The 19,118-nt window shown below is 40.8% G+C and overlaps 1 protein-coding gene across 3 annotated transcripts in view; it reads right to left on the bottom strand.

The window, feature by feature from the left end:
• The window catches only part of Gs2 (glutamine synthetase 2), a 303,407-nt gene that overhangs the window by 143,977 nt on the left and 140,312 nt on the right, over positions 1-19,118 (bottom strand). The window contains exon 1 of one of the 3 annotated variants that reach the window (XM_067156488.2): positions 15,979-16,002. The exons of the other annotated variants lie outside the window; for them this stretch is intronic. Within the exon in view, the coding sequence (XP_067012589.2) occupies positions 15,979-15,980 (2 nt within the window). The 5' untranslated portion in view covers positions 15,981-16,002. Of the gene's footprint in view, positions 1-15,978; positions 16,003-19,118 lie in introns of those variants that run through there. 3 annotated transcript variants of the gene reach the window in all.

Here is a 19,118-nt window from a genome sequence, read left to right as displayed (position 1 = left end):
ATAAAATGTATTATCCATATAATATTTATGTATTAAATACGTCTACGAAACCATCAAAATCCTGCGGCTGTTACAATAGCGACAGTCTACCACTAACTGTTTTAAACAGGTGGGAACAATGGCAGACTGTACTCTGAATGAGAAGATAAAGCTAAGTTAGGAATTAACTCTATGGATGAAGTTGTACGCATAAACCGGCCTCGGTGGTGGGGTCATATGAGGCGAATGGAGGAGGATACGGTACCTAGGAGAATAATGGACTGTTATAGAGGGTAAGAGAAGTAGAGGGAGATGAAAAAGATCATGGTTGGACTATTTCAAACGATGTAAGAGGTATAGAACTAATGAGGTCACAGCATTAGTTGCAAATAGAGGATTGTGGTGACGTTTAGTAAATTCACAAAGGCTTGCAGACTGAACGCTGAAAGGCATAACGGTCTATAGTGATGTATGTCTGTTTATTGTATCTATTAGTAAAATGCACATATTTTTTTGTTCCCGGGACAAAGCCCACTCAGGCGGTGAACTATGTGGGTATTTTATTTGTTGTTGGGATACAGGCCAGATGAGTTTAGGCCCTTTACGACTTCCACTAGGCCATGGATCCAAACGGTTAACATATCTCGCCCACTTATCGTTACATAATCTTAAGACCAAGCCATTCTTGACAACCGTTGATTACGGTGACAAAGTTCCCACGTACAACGACAATAACCATCCTGAACATCCGTTCCCCTCCTGAAGCTGTCGATGCGGTCAAAGTGCTTACACGTAGTTTATTATTTCTTTAACGACGGAAAAGTACTTTCTTTAAACTACTGAATGTTTCGAATGCCGTGTATAAAAGGACATTCAGAAGTACTAAGAAATTATTTCCGATACCGGACAGAGGATTACATTATAGGGCATGTTCCGGACTTTTCTAGTAACTAACAGCTCCTCTAGAGCAAAAATGTATGAATGTGGAACGTTGGCAACAACATATATCAGAACTATGACAAGTAAGGCGCGCTTCACAAGGCCTCAGTGTTTTCCCCTACGAATGAACAACAGCTGCAGGGAATCTGCAAGCGAAAGGTTATCCATTTAGAAGAAACCTCAAAACAAAGTCCAAGAAACACTTCTTACAATCCTCTCAAGGTTAGCGTTCAAACCAATTCACTCTCCAGATAAAACTTGTTCTTCATGCGTCGCGACTCTTTCCCCTGACGAATTATCATCAGTCGACTCGGCTATCTGTAGACCACGCTCTGCCACGCAGGCCGATGCACTCTTGCCAGAAATCTTTTGGCTGGTCCTTTCTCTTTCCTCCGCCGGGATGTCCCGTGGCTTGGCCAGGGCTTTTCGGGTGCATCCCTCATCCCCGCAACCTTTTTCCTAAATATTGTTCTGTCCTGGATCTCCCCCTTCTTGACACACACTTCTGCTAAGTCCTTGTGCGCCTGTGTAAGCCACCCAGGCTATGTTTTCCGCTTTCCTTGGAGAGTGAGTTTCACAAAGAGGAAAAGTCCTCTCGGTTTCAATTACTGCGTTGATGGGGTGAAAGTTTCTCACACGGATCACTGTAAGTACCTAGGTGTTAATATAAAGAAAGATCTTTAGTGAGGTAATCACATAAATGGGACTGTAAATAAAGCGTACAGATCTCTACATATGGTTAGAGCCCTGCGCGGATATACAAAATATTATCCGTATCCGCGAATAGTTATCGCCGAATATTGTAAATATTTAACTATAGTATATTATACCGAAGGTATTGAAACTGATAGATCCGTTAACATAATACAATAGGCCTCATATTACAGTCACAGGTTTATGAGGAACTACCGATGTGTTGACCTTTGTTCCTTTCCTCCAGCCACTTTAATTCTGAGTGCTATTTGTTCGGGACGTCGACCTATGAAGGTCTTTTGCCCCTACTAGCACCATATGTGAGGAACCTGCGTGTATTATGTAAATGGCGGAAGTGTAAAGTGTTGAATGCGAGGAAAAGAACGTTAAGGACGACACAAACACCCAGTCCCCAGGCCAGGGATATTAATCATTTACAATGAAAAACCCATGTCCCGGCCGGGAATCGAACCTATACCGCGGGACGAGACTAGAAAAAGCAGCCACTTAGAGTTAGGTTAAATTTACGGTTTTATTGTCTCAAAGCTCTTAACCGTTCTCCCATACCAATGTGAAGGGTCGTCTAACCACAAGCAAAAATAAGAATATACCTGAGTGAAAATTAAAATTTCATTATTTAGAAATGATTAGCGAAGTTATCAGCACTGCCACACAGTTTGCATCCACCAAGACACTAATTTCCCGGATATCCGCATCTGTGCAGGGCTCTACATATGGTTATCAGGATATTTAGGGGTTGTATTAATGATTAAGAAGTCTCCGTGGCTCAGACGGCAGCGTGTCGGCCTCTCACCGCTGGATACCGTGGTTCAAATCCCGGTCACTCCATGTGAGATTTGTGCTGGACAAAGCGGAGGCGGGACAGATTTTTCTCCGGATTCTCCGGTTTTCCCTGTCATCTTTCATTCCAGCAACACCCTCCATCATTATTTCATAGCATCTATCAGTCATTAATAAATCACTTTGGGATTGGCGACCCCATCGTACTCATAGCCTATATACGATTCATTCATTACATCCCTGACCCGGTTTTTTCATTAATGATTAAGAGTATAAATGACTTGGAGATGTGGGTGCTCCGAAGGATGTTACGGATCTTGTGGAGTGACCATGTCTCCAATCCTGCCGTACTCAGACGCAAGAGGAAACGAGAAGTACAACCTACTTAAATTGATCATGCAGGGTAAAATTGATGGACGTAGAGGTCACGATCGAAGGAAACACTCCTAGCTGAGGAGCCTACGGGATTGGACAGTACTAGATACGAGTAGACTGATGAAGACAGACTTCGCTGTGACAGTGGTCAACCACATATTATGGTACTACACACAGGTAATGAAATTCGCACATGTAGGGCCTAATACAGACCTATGGTGTTTCGCACATTGCGGCGCCATTCACGGGCAACGCAAATCTATGGTGTTCATCACAGAAGTGTACTAACCATAGGGACACGTACTATCCTGTGGTGTTCCTCAGAGTGGTTACTAATCATAGGCAAGGCAGAACCATGGTGTCGCTCACGTAGTGTTACTATGTAACAGATACTGTAAAAGCCAGAAGCGCACTCTGTTGCTACGAATCACAAAACTATTTTGTACTTAACATAGTGGTACTACGCGCAAGTAAAAGCGACCCATGGTGTTCCCCAACTACAAGTAGTCTCATGGTTCTAATTCAATCATCCCTTGGTCTCCCCTTTTAGTCGCCTCTTACGACAGACAGGGGATACCGTGGGTGTATTCTTCGTCTGCGTCCCCCACCCGCAGGGGGTTGGATGTAAAGGAGAGGGCATATAAGTCTCTGGTAAGATCCCAATTAGAGTACCAGGATTACTTGATTCGAGAATAGGAAAAAAACAAAGAAAATCAGCTCGATTCCGACAAAAGATTAGCGTTACGAAAATGTTGCAAAGTTTGGGCTGGGAGGACTTTGGAGAAAGGAGACGAGCTGTCAGTGCAGAGATGGCATGTGGGGTCACGGGTGCGAACTGTGTCGCGGCCGGATGCCCTTCCTGAGCAATGTAACCACTACTGCGTGTTCCTGTTGATAGTGTGCTTTGTTGTCTGAATATGAAGAGGAAAATGTTGGAACAAACACAAGTACCCAGCTCCCGAGTCAGAAGAATTAATCAGACGCGATTAAAACCCCCGACCCGACCGGGAATCGAACCCGAGACCCTCTGAACGTTGATCATTCAGGAAGTCAGACTGGCGTGATATTAGTAGACGAAAGAGTTTGAGTGGTGTTTTTAAAAGTAGGCAAGATCACAATATGAAGACAAACTTGAAGTTCAAGAGGACAAATCGGGGAAAATATTCGTTTACTGGAAGAATTGGTAGGGACTGCAATAATTTGCCAAGGAAGATGTTCAATATCGCCTCTGTGGTGTAGTAGATAGTGTGATTAGCCGGATGCCCGGGTTCGATTCCCGGCTCTGCCACGAAATCTGAAACGTTGTACGAGGAATGGAACGGGCTCCATCCAATCTCGGGAGGTCAACTGAGTTGAAGGGAGGGGGGATTCGATTCTCACCTCAGTCATCTAACTGGTTTTCCGTAGTTTCCCACTTCTCCAGGCAAATGCCGGGACAGTACCCAACTTAAGGCTACGGCCACTTCCTTCCTTCTTCCTTGTATATCCCTTACGATCTCCCTATCCCCACCCCCTCCCCACAAGGCCCCTGTTCAGCACAGCAGGTGAGGCCGCCTGGGCGAGGTACTGGTCCTGCTCACCAGTTGTATTCCCCGACCGAAAGTCTCCCGCTCCAAGACACTGCCTTTGAGGCGGTACAGATGGGAGGGAAAAAACAATCTTGGAGGCTAAACGGATTAAGAAAGAAACAGAAAGAAAGAAAGAAAGAAAGAAAGAAAGAAAGAATTCAATAAATTTCCAAACTCTTTGCAATTATTTGAGAAAAGACTAGGTAAACTGCCCTAAATGCAGACTAGTGGGGATTTATTGAATGAAAGGGAAGGATAGACTGGTCCTAAATAGGCCAGGTACTTAATATAACAAAAATATTTTTGGATCCGGAAAAGTTTTTACTTTAACACAAAGCATTCCGCCGAGAGCAGTAACATATGAAATTCGAGTTACTCAATGGAATATATCGCCCCTCTCTTCCAAGAATACGACTGCTATCAGCTCGATTGGTCGGGGTCAACAGTTAAGACGACAGTTGTTTACGCGGACAGTGAACCGCTGGTCGATACTCAATGCACGTGACTCGCTCTGCCACCCCCGCTCATACACCTCACTTCATCCTTACGTAATGCATCCATCTTTGAGCTGGAGCTGTTCAGCAGACCGTTAGCATAATGAGAAAATAGCGTGAGGCCTTTGCCACAAGCGAATGTAATGGACTTCGATAAGCTACAATGTGTGCTCCAAACAATACGGTTACAACCTTGTCTTGAGCTCTGCTCATTTACTTTTAAGGCACTAACAGCAAGATTACTTTTTAACAAAGTTACAATGGCTTTATATTTTTTATCTATCAACTATTTTAACATGCATGTGTTTTTGGACTATACCTTTTATTACGATATTCTACCTTGTTCACGGATTTCTACGCAAATATCTGTACACGCAGCGAGTAAGTATTTTCAACTGCATGTCTCTCGGCGCTCTCCGAGAAACGGCACGAGGAAGACCTCATACGTTGTTTCCGATGTAACGTGCGCGTTGGGGAGTTTTGATAATAACAGGACACGTTTCCCATTGCCATTCACGATCGAGTTCGGGGGTTTCTAGTATAACGGCAGGTTTGCTTGCCTACTGCCATTTCCAATAGAGATCGGGAGTTCGTTAAAAAGAAAGGCCTCTTATCCTAACGCCTGTCACAATCGAGTAGAAATGCAGCTCTAACGTATAAGGGATCGAGATACGACAAAATTCATAGGACCTAATTTGTAGATCTCTCCAAAGTGAGCAACGATTGTGTAATCTGTTTTGTGATATGACTTACCGTTTATCCAGCTATTACTCCGAAACGAACGTCTCCACCGTCATTAAAATTGCCTATATGTTTCGATATTCTTTCGGGACCAAACCGTTATCTCAAACGGAAGTGCCCAGGTTTCGGGATTAGCACACTCATACATACGGAGAAATCAAGGAAGTAAGTAATACAGTTAAGAAAGTAGACATTAATTGGAAATAGGATAATAACAGAAGACAACCGGACAGGACAAATATACATATATCAAGTGGATGTATTAAAAAATGAAATATCCCTCACTAAATTGTAATGATATGAGTTACACATTTTTGAGAAAGCGGTAACAAGGGAGAAATTTAGGCTAAGGAATTCTTATATAAGATTACTTATGGTGTTATTACTGTGGATCAGTGGTGAAGTGTCGGCCTCCGGATCCCAAAATAGCGGGTTCAATCCCGGCAGAGGTAGTCTGATTTTTGAATGGCGGATAAAAGTTCATTCGACACTCCATATCGTACGATGTCGGCATGTAAAAGATCTCTGGTAACACATTTGGTGTTTACCCGACAAAATTAATTGAAAATCTCAGCAATAGACGCCCAAGAGAGTTTCGCTTTACTCGGTCTCCCTTCTAGTAGACCTACAGTAAAACAACGTCGAAATTTACGAGGAGACAGACAGATGGCGTGAAATTGAAGTGACTGCACACGTTAGCTGGGGCCATACGATTATTATTATTATCATCATCATCATCATCATCATCATCATCATCATCATCATCATCATCATCATCATCATCATCATCATCATCATTATTATCATTATTATCATTATCATTATTATTATTATTATTATTATTTCGTAAATGTAGTCCAGGCGGTATGGTATCTGGTATCGTAATCGTCAACAACGAATAAATTCCCGTCCACGACGTGGAAAGGGTGTCTTTCAAAGCTAACCAATGAAAACTATTGTTCCTCCATTCCTGCGATCGTAGTATGTAGGCCCTAAGTGCAAATGGTTTCTAGAGGACCCGCTGCAATCGCTGTTGACGATTAATATGCCAGATGCCATACCACCTGGACTACATTTTCTAAACATACGCCTCAACCCAGGATCGACACCTCGACCTCCTGCATGCTAACCCAAAACTATCCACTGCACCAACTGTACAGCACAACTAATGTGTGCTGACAGAGATAGTTACCCTACATGTGGTTACAGCGTTGCCAGATTGCCACTCTTCAACGTCCCTTTTCTGCTGGATATACTCGCGGGACGAACTTTTGTGAAAGACTTCACTATTGCTGGCATGTGAGGAGTCGCGCTGCGACGCCCGAGTGCGCGAATTTCGGTTCACCCTGTATATTATAGTCGCCAATTAGCGGACACCATAGCCCGGAGGGGGGGGGGGGGGGCATATACAGCAAGTGGAGATGCAATTCTCCCGTAGTATGTCGGCACTGTATTGTGCTTATCACAGGATAGTTTGCACTGGTGTCGCTACCGGCCAGTGTCTTGGGAAAGTGTGGTGCCCATGCCGCACTGGGGCGAAACACTGCTAATTTTTTGACGATCAAGTTTCTTGAATTTCATTTAGTATGTCACACAATGGCACCACAGGTTACACAAACTCATGGTGTTTCGCACATAGTGGTACTAGTCATAAGCAACGTAGAAGCAGGGCGTTTCTTATAAAGTGGTACTACTCAGGTAACTCAGACCCATTGCGAACACAGTGGAACCTACCAGTGGAATACCACGTGTTTCTCGCATAATGGTACCGCTCCTATGTAACGTAGACCCCCATGGTTTTCCTCGCAAGGTGATACTACAGTTCATTCCATGTTAAAGAAACAGTGTTGCTCTTATAACAACAAGGTTGCCACATCGAACGGCTCTGCTCAACAGCATCAAGGGAAAACGGCGGCACGTATACTGGTGAAACTCAGTATTTTATATCAACATAAAAGGTGAAGAAACTAAGCTCAACATTATTTTTAGGAATTCAAGTGGGCGTGGAGTTTGATTTTCACAGCAATAAGGGAAAACTGAAATATAAATTTGTGAAACTCAACACTTATAAGTTCATGATAAAAGGAGGAAGAAACTAAGCTACAACTTAGACCGGCCCCGCGGTGTAGGGGGCAACGCGTCCGTCTGTCACCTGGCGGCCCCGGGTTCGATTCCCGGCCGGGTCAGGGGTTTTTAATTGCAAATCATTAATTTCCCTGGCCTGCGGACAGGGTGTGTGTCGTTCTTAACGTTTCTTTCCTCACTACACTTCCGCAATTACAATTACACGCAGGTTCATATCATCTGGTGCAAGTAGGGGCAAAATATCCATAGGTCGATGCCCCGAAAAAAATAGCATATATTAAAAAAGCTGCAAATTATATGTATGAAGCCTAGGGTTTAGGTTTTTACAGCCACAAGAGTAAGCTACTGCATAAACAAAACCTCAGTATTGAAGTTTAGGGGAAATTGGGGGAGAAAATACGCAACTGAATTGTTATAGCCTCTGGGGATGGAGGATGCAGTTAATTGCATTTAATGAATTTGTTCACGTAATGCCAGGTACTACTGTGACGTCGTATCGCCCCACGAAAAGAATATTACAAATTAAATGAGCTTAAGAAACAGCTAAATAACAAAACTAAGTACAGATAAAAATCATAGCGAATTTCAGTATCGGTACAAGTCATGCCGCGATGTATCGCTGCATGCCATAGTACCAAAATCTTCAGTAACAACTGTGGTACACTACGAGAATATTACAATACACGCAAATAAATAGATGACTTTTCTTCAAGAGTGATTCACAGCGTAACATGTACCAGAGTAACTGAGAAGGAAAATGAAGCGATGGCTGTTCCAGGCACTGTGCTTCCTCCCTGCGAATGTATTCATTAAATAGAGAATGTTTAGTTATTTTAATAACTCTTGGACAATAAAATGCCGTATCCCTTTGCTTTCTTCTATAATACAATATAAATTACATTATAATATCCCTTAATCACGAAGAATTATGTTTGTCTAAGAGGGGGTGTGTTCACTCCTTGTAGGTCCGTAAGAGCAGTACAGTTTACTTAACATGAAATTATGTACTCGCAACTAGCAAGTAGCAAGTAACGTCGACCTAAGTTGTTCCGCACGAAATGGTAGTAATCACAAGTAGTCTAATGTCGTCATCCTTTGGTCGCCCCCCCCCCCACACACACACACACACACTTTAACCTATATTGTGACGGTAAATTACTTCAGCTCTGGGAAAGCATAGGAGTCATTTTGCTGCAATCAGACGGAGACAATTCAACAAGGTTAAGTTTGACGTTCCTTGATTCATGATCTCTACAATTATCTGTGTTTACATTACTGTGAAGCAGAGTTCAGCCAGTCAGAGACTATAATGAAACAGTGCTGAAAGCTATTACACTACGGTTAAGAGCCATTTTCCGTACTCGTTTGAGTGCGAGAAGAAGACAATTACGTCACAGTATGAAATGAAAAGGAATTCCAGATTTCAATAGGCTAGTGGATCGAGATATTTGTTACAGGTAAATAAAGAAGGGTAGATCTGCGGGTCTTAATGATAAGTTAAGCCTGTGTGTGTCCATGTTTATACTTCCATCAGTAAATATATTAGTAGTTTATACTTATACAAGGAATTCGACTAATTTTTCAATTCTTTCACCCCCACCCTTAAGTGGATTTTCCGAACACAAAAAATTCGTATTTCTTTACTTTTAAAGATATCAGTATCCCCTTTTCCGTCCTTTTTACGCACCTTAAGTGTTTTTTCTGAAAGCGAAATACATATTTGATTTTTAAACAAATTTAAAATACCAATTTTCTCGTCTGTAACATGTCAAGTTTTTGCGACATACTGTAGATATTCTCATTTTAAACATTCGCCCCCTTTTTTTCAGTTCCCCTAACGTGGATTTTCTGAAAAGAAATTATCTATGTTTCTTTACTTTTACAGGAGATTCCAAATACTATTTTTCACGTCTGTAACTTATGTTTCTGAGATATACTGTAGAAATGGTCTTTTTTTTTAAATTCATCCCCTATTATTTGGATTTTTCGAAAACGAAAAAATGTATTTTTAAAGGAGATTCCAAATAACAATTTTCATGTCTAACATCTTCAGTTTTTGTGCTATAAGTACCCTCATAATAGGTATTTAACCCCTTTTTTCATCCCCATTAATGGGATTTTGCGAAAACAAAAAATCCACGTTTATTTCTAAACGAGATTGCAAATACCACTTTTACGTCTGTAAACTTTTAAGTTTTTGAGATATACTCATTTAAAAATCACCCCTCTTTTCACCCCTTTAGCGACGGAATATCCAAAAATTCTCCCTTAGTGAGCACCTACACTGATATAAATGTGTCCCCAGAATTTCATTTCTTTATGCCCAGTAGTTTTGGCTCGGCGATGATCAATCAGTCAGTCAGGACAGTTTAAACCACAGCGTGACTCACGAGCCGCCACTGTGTTGTTGAGTGCTGTGCTCGTCATGCAGGAGTCACGGTGTTAGTTAACAGGTCGGCGCCGCGTTACATAAATTTACCATATCAAATACCTGCTCTGTGTGTGATTTACATAACACTCCACTCCACGATAATTAACTGTACTCGAGCCTTGTCACTAAGACTCTAAACTTCCCGACATAAAAACACACTGGACGCCCGTACTGTAGAGAGAACGTCAAACTTTTCTACACCATGTTCTATGCTATTGTCTTTGCTAGTAAAGTGCATGTCCTTCGGAGCTTAATTTCGTTTGTATATGTTCTTTATTTCACCCCGGTATTATGTTATTAACTTATTATTTTAGTATTTTATTATCCTGTTGCCTACTGCCACGGCCCAGGGATCACCAATAAGGGTTGATCGTAGGCCATATGACAGTGCAGATGGGGGAGGATTCCCGTTTATTTTATTTTATTGATCTTATTGTGTTGCTGCCTCTGTAGATCAGTGGGCAGAGTGTCAGCCTCCGGATCCCAAGATAGCGGGTTCAATCCCGTCAGAGGCAGTCGGATTTTTGAAGGGCGGAAAAAAGTCCATTAAACACTCCATGTCGTACGATCTCTGGTGACACGTTTGGTGTTTACCCGACAAAATTCATTAAATCTCAGCCATAGACACCCAAGAGTTTCGCTTTACTCGGTCTGCCATCTAGCGGGCCTAGAGTAAAACGGAACGTCGAAATTTACGAGCAGACAACGAGATGGCGTCAAATTGAAAAAATGTCTGCACACGGTAGCTGAGGCCATACGATTATTATTTTTTTTATTGTGTTTTATTTTACTGTATTTTATGCAATCTGTATTTTGCTTAGGCTATTACGGATTTAAACGATGTATTGGGCGAAAGCCTGTAAAGTTCAAGAAATCCATATATAATAATAATAATAATAATAAGAAGAAGAAGAAGAAGAAGAAGAAGAAGAATAGTGAAGTGCAGGGTAATCGAAGCGTTTACTGAACACAAAGCAAAGTCACGCTTATGTTAATTTGTTTTGTTTCACCTGTTAGAGGAATCTTTTTTTACAAATCCCGTAATGTTCGCGAATTTATTTATTTATTTATTTATTTATTTATTTATTTATTTAGAGTATGGAAATAAGTTAGACATATGCTGTATCTAAAGTTATATACATATGTACATAAACATAAATCTTAGGACATCGCATCAAATTTGAACGTTCAGTTCCTTGATCCACGCTTGAACTTCGGATGTTTGTTCCAGAAACTCACTCCTACTACAGTACTCGGCACGTGAGGCGAAAAAGCAAATATCGCCGCCCTATTCTCGTTCTTTAATGCTGAAAAAAATTTCTTAGCCGACAAAGTAGGGGGTCCCGAGCTAAAGTGACCGGAAATGTTTCAAATTGTGAGTCTTGGATAGTTCTATCCAACTAAAAAAAATTAAAAATCGAAAATCACTTCCAGAAGAAACAGTCTACCCAAATTAACTTATTTACATAATTATTTCTGTGATGTGTTTGGGTTCAATATCCTCACGCGTTTTTTTTTTTAATTTTGAAATGCCCACACCGAATATAGTTAGACCTCTAAGGGCTTAAATGAAACTCTGCATTGACTCACATTAGCGCTCTTAGTGATAGAAATATGCGAACCGCTAAACTAATCGACCGGATAACGATGATTAAGAAAATTATTGTAATTTTTAGGAATAAATAAACAATATAATTATATTCTCATTTTATTCACCTGAAATTCGTAGCTCATATCCCTAAGACGTTTTCAACATGTTGCCTGAAGGACTGGAACTGCGCAAATTTTAATGGCTTAATACTGCTGCCAACTTGACTACTGAAATCACTAGAGAGAACCATGAACTATAAGCCTAACCTCAATGTAAGCATCAATAATGGAGGTTACCTTATCCAAGTAAATGACAAAGAAGATATTCATAATTAAGTCTGGTTTCAAGCTCAATCAAGAAGTGAGGAAATGAACACACACTCACCCTCTGAATGTAACTTTATATATTTCTGCCTTTATTTTGATATACGCATTATTATAAGCGTATTCTTCCGGTGTTTGTCTTGTGTACGTAATAACTAGGGCTCGGATGTTTAGGAAAAGTCATTTTTTTTCTTTGTCTCTATTTTCTTCCCTGATTGGATTGTGGTGCAAATCAGGTGAGTATAGTCACAATTAAGTGATTTTTATTTGTCATATAAATGCATATTTTGGCTATTTTTTGTCATAAGGTCATATTTTGAGCTATTTTCATAGAAACGTCATATTTCGGTCATATTTCGGCGGTTTGGCGACAGTTGTAGCTGTGCAAAATCATCGTCAACTTTCCGAATGAGAACTAGTATTTACAAAACTGCTTTTCCGTATCATATCTGTAGTTAATACAAATGGAATACTCTGCATCTTCTATCAAGATTGTGCAGGAATTGTTTTCCTGCAGTTTGTCAGAAAGTCTGACATATTAAGTCGAACTTTGGAATTATATCGAGTGCAGTTACTCCTTTAGAAGCTGCTAGCTTAGAAATTCATGCAAGTTTTGAAATTGTGAGAAGTGGTGAACTTTCAGCACGACAATCGCATGGAATAGTTGGCGTCAGTGTAAAATGGAAACTTTAAAATGTACTTAATCAAAGTGACGGTTTTCGCTGTGTGTGCAAGATAAATTATGTTCTTGGAGAAGAAGGTACCAGTACACTTCAAGATGAGTGCATACTCGACAGCAGTGACTTAATATTATTTACATATGCACCAATAACTTCTTGTGACGTAAAAAGGAGCTGCTCTTCTTACAAGAATGCGTTAAGTGATATTCGGAGGTCTTTTGCGCCTGATGCTTTGAAGATGAATCTTGTCATACGCTTCAATACCATCCGCGGAGAAGAATAAAAACGTTATGCGAGTTTGCACTATATGTCGAGCCGGCCTACCATAATGTATCCAAAGACATTACTTAATTCGTCTCGTGGTGCTCAATTTAAACTAACGCATTTGAGCAATATTAATGTAATCTGGGCTTAAACGTTCCAAAATATTTTTTTAAAAATAGATTGATTTCTAGTCTTCTTCGTATTTCAAACCACCAATGAAGGGTACAAACATCTTGATTTATTAGTTTCATTTTCCGTATTGACCGTTATCGTAAGTTCTAGACGAGAAAGGTTCCACCTTGTCAATACAAATGTATTTATATAAATATCTACAGTACCGGTTTCGACTCTTTACATGTATCATTTGAAAAAATCAACGAATGCAAGACCGGAAACTTATTCTATAAAAAATAGTTTCCTATTTAATGCAACGAATCTTATACGTATTTGCACATTCTAAGATGACATTCTACACGTAATATATATATATATTTTAAAAGTGCCTATGTAACTGTACTTTGAATAATAGTTCATTTATACGATTTTCACATCATATTGAAGAAAATCAACTTACGCAAGACGACAAACTTATTTTAACAAAATGTTTCTAATATAACGAATTTTACTCGAACTGTATACTTTAAGACAACATTTTACATGTACCACATACATTTTTAAGAAAGTGTTTTATGTAACTGTACTTTTAGCAACAATCCATTTATACAATTTTAGGCCTAAAAATTCACCTACACATTTTAGAATGTACATAGTCAAATTTACCCTAAAGTATGTTCAATTAGAAGTAAGATATACCCTATGACTATCATTATGACAAGGTAAATCAACTAATTTGATTTATGTGAAGGTAACGGTGTACAGCTGATGACTACATGTAAAGAGTCGAAACCGGTATTGTAGATATTTATATAAATACATTTGTATTGACAAGGTGGAACCTTTCTCGTCTATAACTTACGGGTACAAACATGTTTTGACTTTTAAAATGTTGTGTGATCTGATAATGTTAGCGAACTTAGTACTTTATTAGGTACCTATGTATTCACAAAAGTTTGATAAGTGAATCGAGGACAATAGACTCTGGATAACTGCTAAATATGTATATTCAGAAAATTAATATGAAAGTAAGAATGAAGAATTTAGTTAACAAATATGTATCAAAGTAATTGCCGTTTCAATTTATAACTTATTTTAAAATGGCCATATTTAGATTAATCATTTTCGGGTCATAGTTTTGTAATTTTTACGTCATATTTCGTCACTTTGAGGTCATATTTGCTTACTTATTTGGGGACAAGATAGGGTTAAGTTAGATTAGGTTGATAACTAAATCTCGTTCCATTTCAACTGATGATTCTCATTATGTTACAAATTTATAGAATAGAGGACGTAATGTTCCTTTCTTTTTCGGTGCAGTTTTGCTGATTTTCCTTGCTTCTCAGACATCCTAATTGAATTCTACACACGCGAATCGGACAAAAAACTCTGCGCTCGTCACTTCACAGCATTAAATGCATTATTCGAATGCCAGGCACGCAGTTAATCAAACTTGTATCTTCCATATGAATGCAAAATTAAATGTGTAAAATTTCCTTCCCAAGGTTTTTCGATTTTGTAACCAACTTTTCAAACATTACAAATATTACATACAATATAGACAGAAATATACATAAAAGGCAAGAAAGAAAAGAAACCATGCAAGAACCTGGACTTTAATTCGGCGATCCCTCGATGCACAGACTCCTCCGCTATCCACTTCGCTACACACACTTTGTGCTTCGTTAATGTTTATTTGGTATAAGGCACTTGAAATTTACCAAAGCCGATTTTCTCGAAAATGCCTGGATCTAGTCCAATGAATTTGAGACATTCATATTCGAGGGTAATATTACACCATTCTTTTTTTCTAAACCCTCGAGGACCGGGCGAGTTGGCCCTGCGATTAGAGGCGCGCGGCTGTGAGCCTTCATCCGGGACATAGTGAGTTCGAATCCCACTGTCGGCAGCCCTGAAGATGGTTTTCCGTGATTTCCCATTTTCACACTAGTCAAATGCTTGGACTGTACCTTAATTAAAGCCACGCCGTTTCCTTCCAAGTCCTAGGCCTTTCCTATTCCACTGTCACCATAAGACCTGTGTCCGTGCGACGTAAAGCCACTAGCAAAAAAATCCTCGAGGGCTAATTTTTCCTTCCGACTCCGCGAGGGATCCCACTTCTAACGCCTCAAGAGCAGTGTCCTGGAGCGTGACACTTTGGGTCGAGGATACAACTGGAGATGTGGGACAGTACCTCGCCCAGGCGGCCTCACCTGCTATGCTGAACAGGAGCCTTGTGGGGCGAATGGAAAGATTGGAAGGGATAGACAAGAAAGAGGGAAGGAAGTTATGCACCATCCGAGTATTTGCCCGGAGAATAAGTGGGAAACCACGGAAAACGCTCTTTTAGAATGGCTGAGATAGGAATCGACCACCCTTCTACTCATATGACCTCCCGAGTGGACCCCGCTTTAGGCCTCTTACCACTTATCAAATTTCGTGGCAGAGCCGGGAATCGAACTCGGACCTCCGGAGAGGGGCGGGGGGAGGGGAGGTTGCAGCTAATCACATTAACCACACCACCACAGAACCGGACATATTACGGTATAAGTGTGGAAAATAATCCGTGACCCGTTTACATGAAGGCCCCCTTGTCAGTAAATATGCACAGATTAACAAGTCAGTGTGAGTAGATGGTCTCTGCCTCCTAGATAATTAATAGTACAGCTAAATGACCAACAAGTATTGATGAGCACATGTAAGCCATTTATCGGTGTATTGAAACTCCTATTCATTCCTTCTTCCTTCGCGAATAGGAAAAAACGACACTCAAACACTACGCTGGTATTCACCATTTTGCCACTTTGCTACAAAAAAACAAAAAACAAAAAACAAAAAACAACAACACAACAACCCTGCATAAAACAGAAACCAAAGCTTCACTTAGTACTGTAACTTACATGTTTGCAGTGAGTCTGTAGTGATGTACGCTGTCGGTGGGCGCGAGCTTCCGCCTACACAAACACCAATGGAACGAGATAGAGCTCGCTGCCTCTCTATTTACTATATGTCTGTGGCAGCAGCCAATGTGATAATGATACAAAGTTCGTCTGGCCTAGTCAGTCGTGGGGGATCTTGTTATTTTTTTACTAGTGGCATTTCAAAACCAGTTTCCGTTACGAGTCCTTGGCACAGTGTTTACAGCCTTGGTGTGTGAGACTTGTCCTGGAAACCGCATTTCTCCATTCACAATAGAGGAATATTGGAAACCAGTTTGTGGTGGCGTCTTGAGAATTAAAAAAAGGGCATTTTCCATTCATATATTTAAGCGTAGTTTGCAACTTGCTATTGCAAAATGTGTGTCATATCTGTAATCCTCCTCGAGTTATGACGTAAAATGTGGTAGACTAATACTGGACTGAACCCTTTAAAATTCCTCTCAGCCAACCCCATTCTCTAATAGATTCCCTAATAACTTCCATAATTTTTAAGATACTAAAATTACATTTTGAAGAGGAGACAAAAATATTCAAAAATAACTCTGCAGATGTCATACTGTGTAGAGCAGGGCCTCTCAAACGCCTACAGTCTCACGCGTGCAAAGGGAGGCGCAGAAATCCTGTGTACAGTGCATCGGTCCCACTCGGCTCTCACCAGCGCTTCGTCTCGGGGTGACTCGGCTAAGCTCGGCTCGGATTTGGAGCGCTACGAAGGAAGTGAGGAAGGGGGAGACAGGCGGAAACAGGCGGAGCGAGCGAGACAGGCGTGGGGAAAGAGACAGCGCTATTGCTCCAAATCGAGGAGTGGGGGTCTGCACTCTGGTCAACCAAGCGAAGTCGTCTTTTGCACCGTGCACAGTGCAATGCACTGGTGCATGCACCCTGAGGAGGCCCTGCTATATAGAGCAGAGGTGCTCACGTTAGTCATCCCGTCCTGCGGGCGACCAGCACTAAGTGGGCGGACTGGCAGGCGATGAGCGCAGAGTTTGAAATGGAAGCAGAAAATGAAGAGGGCAGAAATCCACATTTTCAATTTACGTTGTAAGAAAGTTTTCACTATTAAAGTTTTAAGAGGTGCTTTAGAAACATTTTTAATGCAATACATAGTTAAGGTGGATAAGCTGCGGCTTGTGATTTGGGTTTAATTTATCTGATAAACTCACCAACAATCCAATCATGCTTACCGCGAATAACATCAGTTAGGTTATTTATTTGAAGGCATACTGTACATCTATTTGGTAGATATATTTATATTGTTGTACTTAAATCTTGGATAGTACTTATCTATGTCCTCACTCATGATGAAACTCCGTCTCGTCATTTAGAGGCTAACTATTATCATCGGACGTCTGTTAAATTTTAAGTATTTTCGGAAATTCAGTAAACAGAAAAATCACAACACTACAACACTGAAAAATCAAGCAGTAAACTTGTTCAATTATGTAGTTATATTAATTTTCGCTAAATGAATAACAGGAATTATACTTTTTAAAATGGGAATACTGTCATGTCCATCGAAGGAATTTTAAATCGTAGCTTGTATCCCAATCAGCATTTCGCTGAGCAATGGAGGAGAGCTTCGTAATCACAAGTTAACGTCAATACTCGCTCCCTCCCTGGCCTGCAGAGGGAGTTCGCTCTCTTGCTTCATTGTGACGTATGCTTACTACGTAAGTTGCCCGCATTTACGTCCCGCCAGCCCGGCCGCACTGGGCTAGTCTCAACTGGCGCCCAGCTGAGCACCTCTGGTATAGAGTAATAAATAGGTTACAGGACTGTGAGCAACTGCACAAGGACCTCGACAACGTTGTGAAATGGACAGTTCATGACGATAAAAGGGGTTAAAAGTCTGGTTATGATTTTCACTAATAGGGAAATTCCTCTCAGTTGATACGGTGAAAGTTCCTTATGGGGATCTCTAAGTACCTATGTAATCACAAACGGGATCGTAAATAAAGGCTACAGATCTCTGGAGATGATTATAAGGGTATGACATAAGCTTTTGGGATTATGCTGTGTCAAGAAAACAAGGTGAAATTATTTACGTTTCGCAGAGAACTGTGCTCTGCGTCATCAGGAGAAAATCTCGACTGTCCTCGAGAAAGGCTTCTAAAACAATGAACGAGCTTTGAATTTAGACGGTACCCATTAGACGTAGAAATGGTACATTCATACGTCACCAGATGGCTTTTCGGACGCGGTACATCGCAAGCGTTCGAAGCGGAGGCTGACTGAACCATCCGAATCATTCTGAGAGGGTCACATAACATAACAGGCGTCCGCACATATGAAGGTATGACACTGACAAGTCTGGAATGAAACATCTGGCGATGAACGTACAAATTTGGAAAACACCGAAACGAAATAACAATAATGAAGGGACAGGGAGGGGAACTACCTACGTAAATCCTTAAATTCGTCGCCATAAGACCTATCTGTCGGTGCGACGTAAAGCCACTAGAAAAAAAAAATCCTTAATGGCTGGCAACCAGGTATTAATTGATAGCCAGTGTCCCTGTTGAAATTGTTAGGATTTCTACGTATTTCCACAGCTTCCCGTATAATCCTGAACCTGTAGTATCTTGTGTGAGCAAGAGCTCGAGCATCTCGGAACATGACATGACTCTACGATAGATCGTGCTCAGCTATTGCTGATTTGTCTGGCAGGTTGAGACGAATATTACGTTCATGTTCCTTGATGCGAGTACCAATGGACCGGCATGTTTGGCCGATGTACACCTTGCCGCAAGTACAGAGAATTTAGTATACCCCAGGATGTAAAAGTGGGGACAATTTGTCCTTGGTTTTATCCACGACTGTGAGCAATTTTAGTAACGGTAAAGAATTTTACATTTTCTTGACACGACATAAGCCCAAAAGCCTATACCATGTCTATAAGTACGGGCCGTGAAAGCATCAATGGCAAGATTATGAGGGTATTTAGAAGTTGTAGTAAGGATGTACTGTGGAGAAAGGGCATAAAAGTCTCTGGTAAGATCCCAACCAGAGTTTGGTTCCAGTGTATGGGACCCTCGCTAGGATTACTTGATTCGTGAAATGAACAATTATCCAAAGAAAAGCAGCTCGATTTGTTCTGGGTG

This window comes from Anabrus simplex, chromosome 12 (genome assembly GCF_040414725.1).
Source record: "Anabrus simplex isolate iqAnaSimp1 chromosome 12, ASM4041472v1, whole genome shotgun sequence".
Classification (NCBI taxonomy): Eukaryota; Metazoa; Arthropoda; class Insecta; order Orthoptera; family Tettigoniidae; genus Anabrus; species Anabrus simplex.
Note: the sequence above shows the minus strand (reverse complement) of the source record. Positions and strands in the feature narration are given on the sequence as shown.